This window comes from Gobius niger (genome assembly GCF_951799975.1).
Source record: "Gobius niger genome assembly, chromosome: 12".
NCBI classification, from domain to species: Eukaryota; Metazoa; Chordata; class Actinopteri; order Gobiiformes; family Gobiidae; genus Gobius; species Gobius niger.
Window position 1 is genome coordinate 9232975 of NC_136863.1, and position 14984 is coordinate 9247958.

The window sequence follows — 14984 nt, forward strand, 5'->3', positions numbered from 1 at the left end:
AGAAATAAGCAGCGTACATGGGGTATAGGAGAAAACATTCAAGATTCAAAATGTGCATTGAATCGAATTATTATATCTAAACATTTGTTTTGTGTTTTAATATTGATTAATTTTTTCATGTCTTTATTCTTTCTTTTACCAGGTAAGTCAATTGAGAAACAATTTTCATTTACAATGACGACAAAACAAAGGAAGTCAAGTATTACTTTCTAATAATGTGGCTCAAGTGGAGTGAGTAAGAGAAAAAGTCTATGCTACTCAAAAACTGTCCTGGAGAAAACTTGATAATATTATATGATTTCAATATAATAGGCCCTGATGCTGTGTTTCGCCTCTTCTTGTGTTTCAGGCTGCACGCTCCATGACACAGCTCCTCTATGGGGGGGGAGTTAGGGAGTGATCAATCTCTCCTTATCAGACCCTACAAGCGCACACTCCCCCACAGTGTATGAATAACAATACGGCTGTGTCCCCCCCGGCCCTCACACCCCCCACATGTGTGAGGTGTTGTTGGCCCACAGCTGGAGCCCCTCCCTGGACGAGCAAGGGGGCCCGCACAAGGCCCTGTTCACAGCTCCACACTGCACAGATTGTCCCCGAGAACAAGAGAGTGACACAGGCCGCTTGACAATCCAACAGCTGCCTTTCAATATATCTGGATACACAATTTCGACCATAAATGTACAGTAAACTATATGTCAGGGAGACGAAGAAGTGCATTTCTAAAAAGGGAAAGTTTATATAGTATCTTCAATTGTGGTATAAAATGCAATTATAATTTCCTGTAAAAAAGGACCAGAACCAAAAATGTGGGCATTCTGGGACATTCTGTACACATTTGATATTGTAAAATGCTTATGTTGAGTTCTATCAATTAAGGGCCAGAGACAGCAGCACAACGCTTTACAATTAAGCTTCCACTCCATCGAGCAGTGGTTCTCAAAAGGTGGGTCGGGACCCAAAAGTCTATCGCCGAACCAGATTGGGTCATGAGCCTTTTCCACAATGCATTTCTTTCAATATTTATCTTCTATAAATGTGTTGAAACATCTGAATCTGTAAAAAGTTACTGTTGTTTTGTTGACAATACAGTTGTATTCTTTAGGTTTATCTACTGTTTATTCAACATTCACTTGTGGGGGAAACACAGTAGGCTATTTTACATGCTATTGAAGAAGGCTAGCCATAGGATTATTGGGTCCTGACAGCATCCCATTGGAGAACCACTGCCATGGAGAACATACTTTATCTGAACCTAGTCTATAGTCTACACAGATGCAGTCAGGACATAAAACAACAATTAGAAGTAGCCACCTGTCCGGTCTGCTGCCATGAGGGAGCAATATCCTCATCCCACCTACTCTGTCAGCATCTGTGGTAGGAAACTATAGGCCTACTCCTACTATTACACTATTATTATACTGACACTATAATATTTGTGCTATGGTTAATACAATTGATCAGGTTTACAATTTGTAGGCCTATTATTTCTCATTAGGATATGTCTGCCCCATCTTTTAGGGACATCTGGGACTTCAACCAAAAAAGTAGGCCATTGCATGCTGAAAACGTCAGGGCAATCTTTTTTTGTGTGTGGCTATTTTAACTTTTGTGTGTGCGCCTCATTCTTTCAGGAATGTTGAGCCTGTAATCACTTTTTGGGTGGATTACTCGCTTTGAAAAAAAAGGGCAACAAATAGTGGTCAGCAGATGGCGCTAATCTCCCTCTTGATGATCCTTGAATCGCCGAGCGTTTCAAAATGGCGACGTACGGAGGAGGTGAGTGACGCGTTGCTATGGTTGCTGAAAAAAAATAGTAACCCACAAATAAATATAGAGCAATTTGTTGATTATTCACTGTTACGTTGCCTACGTGCATCTCTGTGTTTTTAGGAGGAAGATCTACCACGAGTGAAGTATCCTTTTTGTTTTGTAATCGCTTGAGTTCTGCACGATTTTCATCTCTTTACCTTAACCGCGCATCCCAGTTCTCATCTGCGTGTTTCCAGCTCGTTTTGCGGTTGACCGTGGGATACTTTGTCTTCTACTTTCTGTTCACTCTGGGTTTAATCATCAGAAAAAGTGAGTGCTGATACTGTAGTGTGGTTTATGCATTGTATACTGTAAGATAGGCTACATCTATTTACTTTTAGTTGTTGAACATTTTATATTTTTATATCTTGGTGTGTTTGGTAGGGAGAGTACATGTTAATGAACACATCATCATCCTGTTCTTTGATTGCACATTTGTACAAGTGTAACAAATGAATTTCTCTGTGTGAGATCAGTAAAGGCTATCTTATCTTATCTATAGACTGCTAAACCATGTACATAATGTGTCTTTCAGCCTGGGAACTGTCCTATCCGACTGATGCGCTCAGTTTGGATGTGGCTCTACTCTTTCTGCTGGCACTTCTAGAGGTTCTTCTCTTCTTCTGTGGTGAGAATACTTTCAGAAGTGATAAAGTCTGCGATTAGCCTGTAGCTAAGAGAACTCACAATGACTGAATGCTGCCAAACTGCTCCATTGGCCCCTCTAATCCCCACCAGCTACTCATATACATTACACGCACACACACACTGCATACAGACAGCCTGAGCCTGGCTCCATATTTTTTTAATTGAATGACACATACTGAAATATGCCTAGGTCATATACTGGTGACTTACTTCCCCCGCTTATCCTATTTGTTTGTTTGTTGAAATTTGTTTCATAAGGTATAAATCATTTAGGTTTGTATAGATTTTACTATGGTCCTATGCTCCTCCCACCAAACTTACATTTGTTTTGTTAAAGCTTGCAGTAATAAGTTCTGCCTAGGACCTCAACCTTGGAGTCAAACAATTTAACATGATATAATGAATAAATAATAGCATTTTAATGTTATACAAAATATTTTATTAATTAACCATTGAAACTAATATACATTTAAATGTCCTAAAAGTCCATCAGTTTGGAGAAAGACGTCGGAGGGATAAAAAGTTTGAGTTTGAGTTATACAGTCTGTTTGTTGGCCAATCATTTTAGCTGTAAGTCATTGATACTGAAATGTAAATAACTAAGTAAAAACAATGTCCATTGTTATGTTTATCTGTCTTTCTGGGGAAGGTTGCAGTTGCCTTATCATGTCTGTAATTTACCTGTACAGGAGTGAAGGGCAGTCTGACAGAATCTGAGCCCTACTGTGTGGTCCACCTCTTGCTCACCGGGGGCAGCGTCGTGTTGAGTGTATACTTCCTGTGGTGGCAGACATACGTGGTGTGGGCGGACCTCATCCTCAGCTCTGTGCTCCTGATTCTCCATGGGCTCAGCGGACTCCTCGCCTGCAGTGCCTTAGCCAGATTGGCCAAGTACTCCCACTACTTCAGATGACACTTCGAAAGATTCACTCATATTTGCTGCCTTAACAAAGACAAGAAAAGAGGTTGAGTGACCCACAGTAACTCAGCATCATTGTTTGTCCGATCCCCACTCGACCCAGTGCATATTGTTGTTCTGTCCATGAGTAAATCAGCCTCCTTTGCGCTAGATGTGGAGCAGCACAATATATAAGTGACCCTTTCCTTAAAACGTGTTAAATATATATATTTTTTGTATTAAACAAACACACAGAAGTCACCATATTTGTGTTAAAAGACCATTTTGATGAATAATTGTGCCTCAAATATTTAGTTTTCCTAGATTCTAGCTTTTGAATTTGACATGGCATTGTATCTTCACTGTCAGACCTTTAGTGATCTCACATGGAGATGATTTTGTGTTTTGGACTTGTATAATAACTTAATTTAATGAGTTTATTGTTGGGCTAAGGAGTGGATTTTCATGTAAGCTAAATTATTTTATTGTGCTTTTTGAGAATAAAGACACAAATATAATCAATAATTATACGAATATGTGTGAAATTATTTATAGATATAGTTATAAATATATCTGTTCCTTTGTATTGCATTTCAGCTTTAATTATCGTGCACAGAGGTTAAATGGCCACATTCCTGTGAGAGACGTGGTTTTCAGCCTGACAGCTCTGCAGGTTAATATTCAAACACTTACTCAAACAAAACCATGCTCTTGAACAGGCTCAGAGGCCGGGTCACATCAGCAATGTTAAGCTCTTTTAATAAGAGATGTTTGATTTAATCAGTGCCTTGGTAATGCATTCGAGTTGGATGCTTTTAATTTTTCATCTAATTTAGGCTTAATTTAGTCCAATTTAGTTCAGAAGCCCCTTATGAGAGACCAACAGGCCTGTTTAATCATGAGGCCATCCTCCTGTGGACCCACCACCTGCAGGAGGAGCCTAAGGGGCTGGTGCAATGTGATTCCCACGACCCGGCAACGGACAAGTGGAAGAAGATGTATGGATGGATGGATGGATCTATTTTATACCAAGTTCTGATTTGATTGTGGTGCTGACTTGGTGATACTTATTGCCAGGTGAAATATTTTATGAGGCTTTATTTAGTGTTAAAAGTTTATTCATCATATATATCAAGTACAAGGTGCCAAAAGCAATGTTTGAGACCCTCTGATCCAGGTTATTGGAACCCTAACATACAGTAGTCCTTCCCAAAGTCCAGTGCGTTGGGGCCTCCTTACAGATCCAAAGATCCCACCAGGCCCCCCAAAACACAAGAATGAACTTTTTTCAAAGAATATGTAATGTTTTTCCTCAAAATTCGAACAAATGTGCATAACATTTTAGAGACGACAGTGAATGGGCTAAAGTTTGGTTATACCTAAACAAATTCAAATCAAGTTGTCTTAATTTCATCTCACAGAGGTACATGCCCCCCAGTTCACATTTGGCCTACAGAAATAGGTAGGTAACTAACTACAGAATTGGCCAAATCGGCTTTTACAAGTGGGCCCAGTGCAGTCTTGTGACTAATAAAGAAAGAAACCTTGGCTGTTTGTTGTGAGCCTACAGCCTGATTCAGACAGTGACAGTCTAAAGTTGTGTGTTCTCCTCTGTTGCGCACACCCAGGCCTAATTAGAAAGCAGTAACAACTCCTCATGCAGAACAAGGCACCTCATGCCCCAAGTCCCGCCCATCTCCTCTAGAGTTACCTGCCCTGCCCACGCATATTCTCACCTGCTCAGCCACTCTTCCTGCGAACCACCCGCCGCCCTGCGCTCAGTCACACTCCGGGGCCTTTTCCTGCGACGGGACCGCCTCGCTCCGTGCCGTGCCGTGCGCTTCGTGTTCAGGCTGTGGCTGTAGCCTGTGCGATGGGAGGCTTATGAATGAGGAGTTTTTGACTGAACTTCAAACGTGAGGATTCCGGGAGAAAATACCACAGTGAGTAATAACTGGGCTATAACACGCTTCTGTGGCATTACCTGTGAGCTCTTATTGAAGTAGCTTGTCAGAAAGTTAAGAGTAAACACGTGTGTAAAGAGTGAAGGCTAGATCTATTCATGAATTCGCCTTTAAGGGGTTCAATGGTCCTTTGCATGGGCTATTGGCATTGTGTTTGTAAATAATTAATGTGAAGACCTAAACCTCTAATAAGTAGTTTTCTCTGTGGTGACTCGCGCGTTTGCCAGCTGTTGGGCTGAGAGGTCATGTAGTCACAGCCATATGGCATTATAACCTTTATTGAATTATATTTGTGGTAAAAAAAATAACTTCAAGTGATGTTTTAAATGCATTTCACTGCATGGAAGAAAAAACAACACAGATTTTAATTTGGAAGCTGGCATTTAGAGAAAACATGTTGCCTGTATACTACCATAACCATCTAAATATAGGCTATGACAGCAGAACATATTGTTTAACTGTTCACAAGCAACATTCTTTTTTAACCGAGACAGATTACTTCTTGTTGTCATTATCTCTTATCCACAGAAAACCCACTTATAAGGACTGAGTGCAAAGTCTATGTTTCTATCATCAGAGATGGCCAGAAACGTCACTGGTTATTTTCACTTTAAACTACAAGTCCTGCTCATTTAAGAAGAATCTTTTACATTTTTTAAAACTGTGCTCACTCATTGTGAATTCTGACACCTTTAAACGATCTTTGAACTCAAAGCTATCACTTAAAGGCTTGTTTATAAAAGAATGTTGGCTACTATACAGAAGAGTGCAAGTCAGAGTCTTCGAGCCTCAAACCTACAGTTGAGTCACAAGTCACTGCCCAGTGGTTTTCTTTGTCATCTTCAATTTCAGACTATAGTAATTATAATAATGTTATGTAATCTTCAGTGATGCATCAAGTTAGGTGTTTATTTCTGGTTTAAACATACACCATTTAGGCATATTTTAGTGTAGTTTTCCTGATTTGATTGTGATCAAGCTTAGACAATTAAGTGCTCTGAGGTGGTACTTGGCGTGTAACGTTTGGGGAAAACACTGCATTATGGGAGTGTTTGCTTGATCCCTATTTGGGTTTGGTGGGACCTGAGTTTGGCCCCTTGTAATCAGTGCTTCCATCAGCTGTTCATTGTCTGTGTTGTCAGTGCGATTATGTTACAACTTTTTGTTTCTGCAATGTGTTCCAAGCTTTAGCTGTTCTCTTTAGTTTTGTTTGATCGTTTCTTCTTTTTCCAGAATGATCTGAATTTGCTCTACATTTGTGCACCTCCGCAACAGCTGACTACATGCACAAAACTTACACTGCAGGAGATGGGCAGGGCTAGGCCTATGACATAACCGCGCTGTGACGATTATTGCTGTGGTTGTGCTATTGGTAAGAGTGCTCTGGCCACGGGAGGCCCAGCTCTCACCAGTGATGAATAATACAGCCTGTGCGTGTGGCTAAACAGAGAACATGGATCTGGTGTGGTCAGGTCACACGAGGTGAAAGCTGCTTACAATTAACGCGTCTAATTAAACTTCACCTCTGCACTGGGTTTCAGGGGGAAAAAAATCGATCTGTGGAACTTTGGAGAAGCATTATCAGCTGATTATGATATGATTGACAGCTCGTGTGCGTCCTTACTGATATGGATATGCCTTCTTCTTACATAATGTCATCTGCTTTTATGTCTGACAGCGAAGTGTGACAGTGACTGTGGACATGTGTTTCCACCCCTCAATTCAATTCATCATTTGCGCTGGTTTTATGTTGACAGGCCATCCTACGCTCCAATGCCGCGCCTCCTCTCAAAACGATCAAATAACAGCACACAGAGATTTGTTTGATGCACTTACTTAGAGTCACTTCCTCTTTGTGCCTCATACACCATATAGTAATAGTGTAGTATTGTCTTAGGCTGTGCAATAGTTGTTCATTTTCCAAATCGTATAGCCCTACTTATTGTAGTAAAGGGTATGCTCTTATGCCATGATCATTCTATCACCCACATACCCTCTTTTGTAGGTAATGTCAAATATTGTGACTGTAATGAGACAACAATGCGATATTCAATAACTGTTGTGAATAATGTTGTTATAATGATAGTATTGCCATATTTTTCTATACTATTTTTGTAGATTCAAACAAACAAACAAACAAACAAACAAACAAACACATCCATCTATTTTCTTCCGCTTTATCCGGGGCCGGGTCGCGGAGGCAGAGATGCCCAGACTTCCCGATCCATGCACACCTCCTCCAGCTGTTCTGGGGGGACCCTGAGGCGACACCAGGCCAGCTCGGAGACATAGTCCCACCAACGTGCCCTGGGCCTTCCACAGGGCCTTGGAAGCCTGGAACACCTTCCACTGGAGGCGACTAGGAGGCATCCGAAACAGATGCCCGAGCCACCTTAGCAACATACACAGACATTTTTCTTCTTTTTTTTAGCAAATTGCATCAAAACAAGGCCACACTAATTACGAACCACTGCCCCTAACTTTTTTTTTGTCAGTCCCAAAGCTTCAGTGTGTCTCAAGAGCTTCTGAAAAAAGGAGGTTGAAACCATAGGATAATCTCATTCTTATTAATAGATGGCATCTTTTGTGTTTAACCTTGCACTGATTATTGAGACCTAGAACATCATTTATATGATTGGAAATGACTTAAAACACTCTAGTTTGGTTGGAAAAGGGTTTGAGAGTCACTGATGTCTTTGTCACTGAGAGATTTTTTTTTCTTTTTGACTAATTCTGTGTATTTCCTTGTATTTCAGGTGGATGCCTTGAACCATGAGTGTCGGGGGACCTCCGTCGAGGCCAGCCAAGTGAGTGCTGCACATGTTTTTTTTTTACCTTACTGTACAGTATAGGCTCCATATCTGCAGCTAAGCTTGAAATGTCTGATAGCTTACTCACCCTGCCCATGTAGAGGTGGACGGGTCAGGGACCTTCAGCACACAGGGCCAGTGTTCTGTGCTGTTTGTTTTCGCTCCCACACCCCCTTCTCCCTCTCTCGCTCTCTCTCTGCTTCTGCTGTATGCTCAAAATCTCAGGTTTAGTTAATGCCAGTCTGCGTTGAGTTAGTTTTGAACTTCTGAGGGCGTTAGGGTAGAGAACAAAGACATGCAAGGAAGGATGAAGCGTAACCCGATTTCCTCTGCATGTCGTTGCAGTGGAGTGGCCCGCTCGGACAGCAAGCTCAGCGCCAAGGCCCTCTATGGTAAGTCCGGTAACTGCTCAGGGATTATTTTCAGGTTGGTACACGCCACGGCATTCTACCAGTTTTTTAAAGCCAGTCATGAGTCACAGGCATGGCACTGGTGGCGCAGCAAGAAGGTCCAAGGTTCGATTTCTGCACTGTGTGGGAGCTGCAATGTATTGGCTTTGAATTTAAAGATTTAAATATCTTTGACTGAACCGGGTTGATTGAGTTGAGGATGTTTGGCTTCCACCTTCAGCTTCTGAAGCGAAAAATCTTCAACTCAATCAACCCAGTTCAGTCAAATATATTTATATCTCTACTACAATGGACAACTGCTGGATAACAGAGATAACATAGATATTGTAGGTGGAGTCCCCTCGGTGCTGCTCTTTGACCTATCAACCTATAACATACACACCAGGCTAATACTCCTGCAAAGGCGCTAAACCAAGCCCAGGTGCTTCACTGTGGTCACCCTCTACTCCAAAATAAGTTTTAAAGGCCCTATACCTGTTTTTTTTTTCCGTTGTAGTTGATAAAAAATGTTTTGCCCCTCAATATTTTGTAATAACAGACATTTGTGGAAAAGACCTTTGTGCACTGTGCATTTGAAGATGTTTTATTGATTGTAAGCTAGCAGATAGTTGTTGTTATTTACATTACTGTGACAGTATTGCTCCCTGGAAATTGTGAAACGTGGTTTTAAAAGTGTTCCTGTGAACCATATGTTAGAAATACATTCTTCCTTTGTAAAGAAAAACAATTAGGAATTGAGCCTTTAAACATGATGATCCAGTATTTTGGACAATTGAGTAACTTGAGTCTCTGTCGTGTGTTTTCATAACAACAGAGAAATTATCAAGTCATGCAGTCAAATCATGGCCATGTACTATGCAAATGGTGGGCAAGTGGCTCCGCTCCACTGGGCTGTGACTGCAGAGTGGACAAACCACATGCAGATAAGAGGGGCCAAGGTCCTGATGCGATACCTGCCCCATACGAGGAACAAAAACATGTCACCAGCTGCCGGTGTACTTCCATGAGGGCGACTCCTCACTGGATTCAGACTTGTTGTATGTGTTTAGAGGGAGTGTCTGTTTTTCTCTGTGCCAGCCTTGGGTGGAGGAAACCGATGTCTGGCTGTAGGTAAATAAAGGTGGCATTGAAAGGAGCATTGGAAAAGTTTGAGTGCGGTTCTCAGCTTACTCATGCTGCAGACGGCAAACTCCCATTACAGGTCTAATAGCAGTGAAGCTACGTATGTAATGGGCATGTTGGGGTTGAGTTAACCTTTTTAGAGCAGTAAAGTAAACACTAGGTTTAAAATTCAAACTTTTAATCCATTATAGTGCGAGTTGAGAAAGGGACAGGCAACATGTCTATTCATTGTTTGCCAAGTTTGTGTTCAGTTGTGTAATGGACCTTGTCCGTGGCATAAATGACTTGGCTTCATTTGTGGTTTTTGCTTTTGGAAGCTCCTTTCATAATTTATAATACTGCCATCTGCTTCTATGTGAGAGTGCGTCATCATCGCTGACTAAAACGGGAAAATTGGTCCGATCATTTACTGTGACAATTGTTAATGGTTTGCAGCAATAGCAATTGTCCCGTTTCAACAATTCACATTCATCACTGTTACGTGTTCCACTGGTGATACTCGGGCTTCTTCGGCTGGTTCTCAGGGTCATCTGCTATTTTAGAATGTATTCATTTTAATGAGAGATGTGCGTTTGAGTTGGGTGTTTGTTTTTGTGCTTTGGGTTAGGCATTTGACTTACTTGCTTACTTATTCTAGACCCGGTTTAAAGGAATAGGCCACCGTTTTTCCATACTGAGATATTACTTTAGCTTAGATGAGTTGATGCGTACCTGTCTGGTCTGTATGCGTGCGCTCAGCCACACAAAATGACCAAAGATGTTGTTAGCATTTAGTCTCTCCTCCTCTCCTCTATGTGGCCAAATGGGGTGAAATTAGAAGCGACCAAGCTCTTCCACGTTTTCCCTATTTAAATACGGTTGCGTGAGTAGTTACGCAATCCAAGTATAGTCACACAAAATTAGACATGTCGATTTTTTAAGATAAGATAAAAAGGCCTAACACCTAACACCTTAGGAGCACTTCGACATCCGTGCAGTAAAGTCATAGCTCGTGTACAGACCAGACAGGTATGCGTCAACTCGCCTAAGCTAAGGTGAGAACATCTCAATATGCAAATACGGTGGCCTATTCCTTTAAGCCTGATTTGATTGTTCCTGACAGGTCAAAGATTATATGACGTGGTGCTGAGTGTAGAAGTTTGAGAACCATTGGTCTTTTGGCCTTGTGTGAAATTAAGATGAAAAAGTAAGAGTGTGGTAAAAATCGTTTGCCAATCTTCAGATCTTTTTATTGTTTATGGTTAACACAGCTGACTATGACATAAAACAAGAGTTCAAAGTCATTTATTTTCTCTATAACATTTTTTTTATTGACATTACAATACTCAGCTGTCTCTGTAGATTGATCGAGCATTGGTCATCTTTCATGTTTTTTTGCGTGAAAGGTAAGCAGTTTAAAAGGCTATTAGCAACATGTCTTTTACACTGAAAGCAATTTGAGAGCTAACATCATCAGATGTGTGGACGTCCTGGAGAAAGAGGGCATCACCTCATCATTTCAGATGGTGCAAAGGACACTGTGCAAATATGCAAGATTGTTCAAACAAAACACATCTCGTCCGGAGAGAAGATTATTTTAACGTGGCAGTGCAGCAGGAGCAAGAAGGTCTCAAGTTCAGGGCCTTTCTGTGTTGAATTTGAATTTCTCCCCATGCCTGCAAAATTTTGACGAATACTACTAAAACGTATGCAATAGCTCTGTGGTTCCCAACCTTTTATTTTATCTCACAGACCCCCTGAGTCATTCATTTACACTCAGAGTACCCCTTACCTCATGCACCTTGTGTTCAAATTAAGCTAAAATACTCTCAAAATCAAACCTTCTATTGAAAAACCTTATTAAAACTAACTGTCCTTCGGAATTAATATTGAAATTCAACTCAGTTTCACTTTCTTTTTGTAAGGTTGCGGTTCAGGTGTACTTTATTAATCCCCACAGAGAAATTTGTTCTCTGAATTTGACCCGTATTAGTAATTTGAAATATTTCCAAGTACCTCAGGGGTCCTGGTACACCTGGTTGGTAAAAACTGCAATAGGATCCCAACTGGAGCTAGGCCCTGACAAAGAGATTATGAATATCAGTGGGACTTTCCTGGTCAAATACAGGTCAAATAACCATGGTTCAAAACTCACTCAACTACTTTAAAGTTCAGTGACTTAGTTGCAACATTGTAATTTGTCATTAAGCCAGGGAGTGTCAAATAGGTTGATGTGGTTTGGTCATTGTACGCCTGCTGTCAAACTTGTGAGTCTTTGATTGATGGGTTTAAGCATTTGTGAAAGGCTGAGAAGTCCTGGCCGCGGATGCTTGGATAAACTGTTGACTCCATGACCAGCCCATCTGCTGCTAAGTGGCTCTTATTGCAGGCTGCAGCAGGCTGTGAATTGATTGGCACAAATGCCAGTGCTTAATAAATTATGAGGAGCTCCACTTTCAGAGCAGCACCTGACGCCTGTTGTTCACCTGTAAAGGCTCACCTCCCGAGAGGAAGGAAGGAAAGGCCAGGGCTAACGTCACTGCTGTACCTTCAGTTTTCGATGTCTTAGGTTGGTGTGGGTTTGTGAGAACACTCTGTATAAGAAGCCACTCATCCAAGAAGAGACAAAGCTTCTAAGATCCTTCTTTGTTGCTATTTATGAGGGAGTCTGTAGGGAACTATTATGTGGTTGCACTGTTTACTGCGGGTGTCGGCGAACTTTTTGACCCAAGGGCCACATTGGGGTTTTAACTTGTGAAGGGACGGGCTAATGGCAGTTTTGGGGATTGTCATAAAAGTAGTAATAGCCTAAACTTGATTAGAAAAACAGCATGTCAAACAATGTAATGTCAATACAAAAAGTCTGATATCACTTTAGAGCTGTTTTTTCTGTATGCAGAACTGATCTAAGATGTTGATTAATTGCTTAAAAACCATCTCTGGCTAGTGCTATCGTTATCATCATATTGGAAGTTTGACTAAGCAATAACTGCAAAAAATGATATCTTAAAATAGTTAATGGACTGGAATAAAAAAATATTGGATCTTAAATTGAGCAACATATAAATATCTGCAAATGTTTATTTAATGCTTTCAAGCAAAATACTGTATTATCATTTCCTTATTTCAATTAGATGTTTTTTTGTTATATAAGTGCCAAGACTCCTATTTCACTGGCATATAATTTCAATTAGGAACTCAAATCATAATAATCTCATCACAAGAACATTTTTGTTGTAGTTGTGCTTCGTTTCTTTTAATTTCCTATCAGACAGTGCTTTGTAAGTTTGGTCTGTGTTAATAATAAGCTGCTTTGAAGTGCAACAGGTTCTCTTTTGCCAATGAGGCAAATCAAACTATGATGCTGCAAATTGTATGATTGACAATGTAATTAAAATAAGATCAGGTTAATTCATAAACAGGTATGGTGTGTGTGTGTGTGTATGTGTGCATGTTGCAGGAGTCATGCATGTGACTGATATGGTTCTTTATGTAGCTTTGTCATTGTTGTTTCATAATTAGTATTACTCTTTTTGGGGAATGTGCACAGTACATGAGTTTCGGTCATGTAATGTCTCAATGTAAATGCCATCTTGAAAATGGACATTTCTACCATGATCAGATTTATTTCTATTTGTTTTGCTGTTGTTTCTTTGTTGTTGATTTGTTCCTTTTGCACTATGTTCCTTTGTGCTATTGTGAAATGAGAATTTATGTTGTATTGTTTTTTGCTTCGTCCCACTTCTTTTGAGCAGAACATTACTGCTCAAATAAACAAATAAACTAAACTAAACTAAACCATTGTAACCAATGGAGTGAATGGGGACCAAGATGTGTATGCTTTGAAATTAAGGCAATTTGTGTGCTTAAATCTTTATATTAAAGTTTATGGACACAAATGATAGATTTTAGGAAGAAAGTAATTACCACCTCATAACATCAGCTGAACAGAGTGTTTTGAGCTTTTGAGAAGGTTACAGACTGAATCATTTCGTGCAAGCATTTCGTGTAATATTAGCCCTTCATCAGCCATATCTTCATGTAACTGTTGACTTTACTTTGTTGCTCCCTTTTTATCATTCATAGGCAACAAAACAATGCCCTTTTACCACTCACCATTAGCTGTATTGTAAAAGTCCATTACAATATAATGTGGCTTCGGATTGAAACATCACAATATAGCCATTATTGTTACATTATACACACAGGTGAAAAGGCCTGCTCCGATGTCAGAACAGGCTGTGGGCATCTGATTACTCTGTCTGGACCTCTGGCTGGACTGGACGGAAGCGGAGCTCTATTTAGCTGCGTATCCCTATATGTCCAGCTGAATTGGGTCAATGAACACAGCGTCATTAGTATGTTGTATTTGCTCTGCTTCATTTACTCAGGTAGGTGTTTGGAGAAATCTTACTGCTAGGAGTTTTTACGCAATATACCTTTTACTTGTACTTATTTCAAATAGTAGTACTCCTACCTTTTTAGCTTCATGATAAAAACCTTATGTGACATCATGAGGAGATTTTCTTGTGCCTTATTTTGAAAATGCCTGAATTTCAGTATCTAGTTAGAGAAGAAGTGGGCAAACTGCGGCCCGTGGCCCAGATCGGGCGCCCCAAGCAATTTTTGTCCGGCCCTTAACTCTCTTTCCCAAATTTGTATACATTTTTGTACACAGAGTGGGCTCTATATTTTTATTTTTGTTCATGTATTTCATTCAAAAGTAGCCAATGCCAAGAGATATTTATTATACCATGGTCTGGGTAAATACTCGATTCTGATTGGCTGGTGGAGGGTGTAGGTCAAAAAGTGACAATCTACACCAATTTAGCTGGATCTAGCTTCAGGTAAAACAGCTTAAAAAGTGAAATAACTCCTGCCCAGGACTTGGAAATATAAGCAAACAGGCCCCAATGAACAGTTTCATGGTATAAGCGGGTGAACGCCCTTCGAGGTGTCCATTATCAGAAATACATGGACCTCGCGGAAGCAACCGCGCCATTTATATCTGATAATGGACACCTAGTCGGGCTTCATCCCTTACATAACGTTTCAGCAGAACCCTCTTCAGATTGTTTCTTTTTGCTTTTTTGAACCACAGTGCAATCTGCAAATCTGCACCTATGATACAACTTTTGGTGTGCGTTACTACTCTTGTTCACTTTACAATCACTTAACATCCGTCTGTTATTTTGTCTTTTTTTTTTTTTCTTACAATGTTGAAAATGCAATGGGAGAAAGTTGTTGTTGGTGCGGCCCTCTTACTCATGTGGCCCCTTGTAAAAGACTAACTGCCCACCCCTGGGTTAAAGGGTCAAAAAAAAGTATTGTTTGAGCAAAT

At 40.4% G+C, this 14984-nt stretch overlaps 2 protein-coding genes across 4 annotated transcripts in view; both read left to right on the plus strand.

The window, feature by feature from the left end:
• The first annotated feature begins 1732 nt into the window (after positions 1-1732).
• On the plus strand, positions 1733-3546 carry LOC306971554 (transmembrane protein 80-like). Its single transcript, XM_079567870.1, has 5 exons — positions 1733-1779; positions 1894-1916; positions 1989-2082; positions 2348-2440; positions 3150-3546. Exons 1-5 carry the CDS (start codon positions 1761-1763, stop codon positions 3371-3373), a joined length of 453 nt encoding a protein of 150 aa, XP_079423996.1. The 5' UTR covers positions 1733-1760; the 3' UTR covers positions 3374-3546.
• A 1343-nt stretch (positions 3547-4889) lies between these two features.
• Positions 4890-14984, plus strand: part of eps8l2 (EPS8 signaling adaptor L2) — a gene marked incomplete at its 5' end in the record, with an annotated part of 28091 nt that continues 17996 nt past the window's right edge. Inside the window, 3 exons of one of the 3 annotated variants that reach the window (XM_079568069.1) lie at positions 4890-5301; positions 8079-8129; positions 8478-8524. In XM_079568069.1, coding sequence (XP_079424195.1) covers positions 8095-8129; positions 8478-8524 — 82 coding nt within the window. Of the gene's footprint in view, positions 5302-8038; positions 8130-8427; positions 8525-14984 lie in introns of those variants that run through there. The other 2 variants (XM_079568068.1, XM_079568067.1) reach the window with 2 other exon arrangements.

Bases quoted from the DNA above. Each gene is read 5' to 3' on its own strand.
- LOC306971554 (XM_079567870.1), top strand. The intron at 2,083-2,347 runs GTGAGTGCTGAT...TGTGTCTTTCAG, and splicing joins GGGTTTAATCATCAGAAAAA to CCTGGGAACTGTCCTATCCG. The intron at 2,441-3,149 runs GTGAGAATACTT...TTACCTGTACAG, and splicing joins GGTTCTTCTCTTCTTCTGTG to GAGTGAAGGGCAGTCTGACA.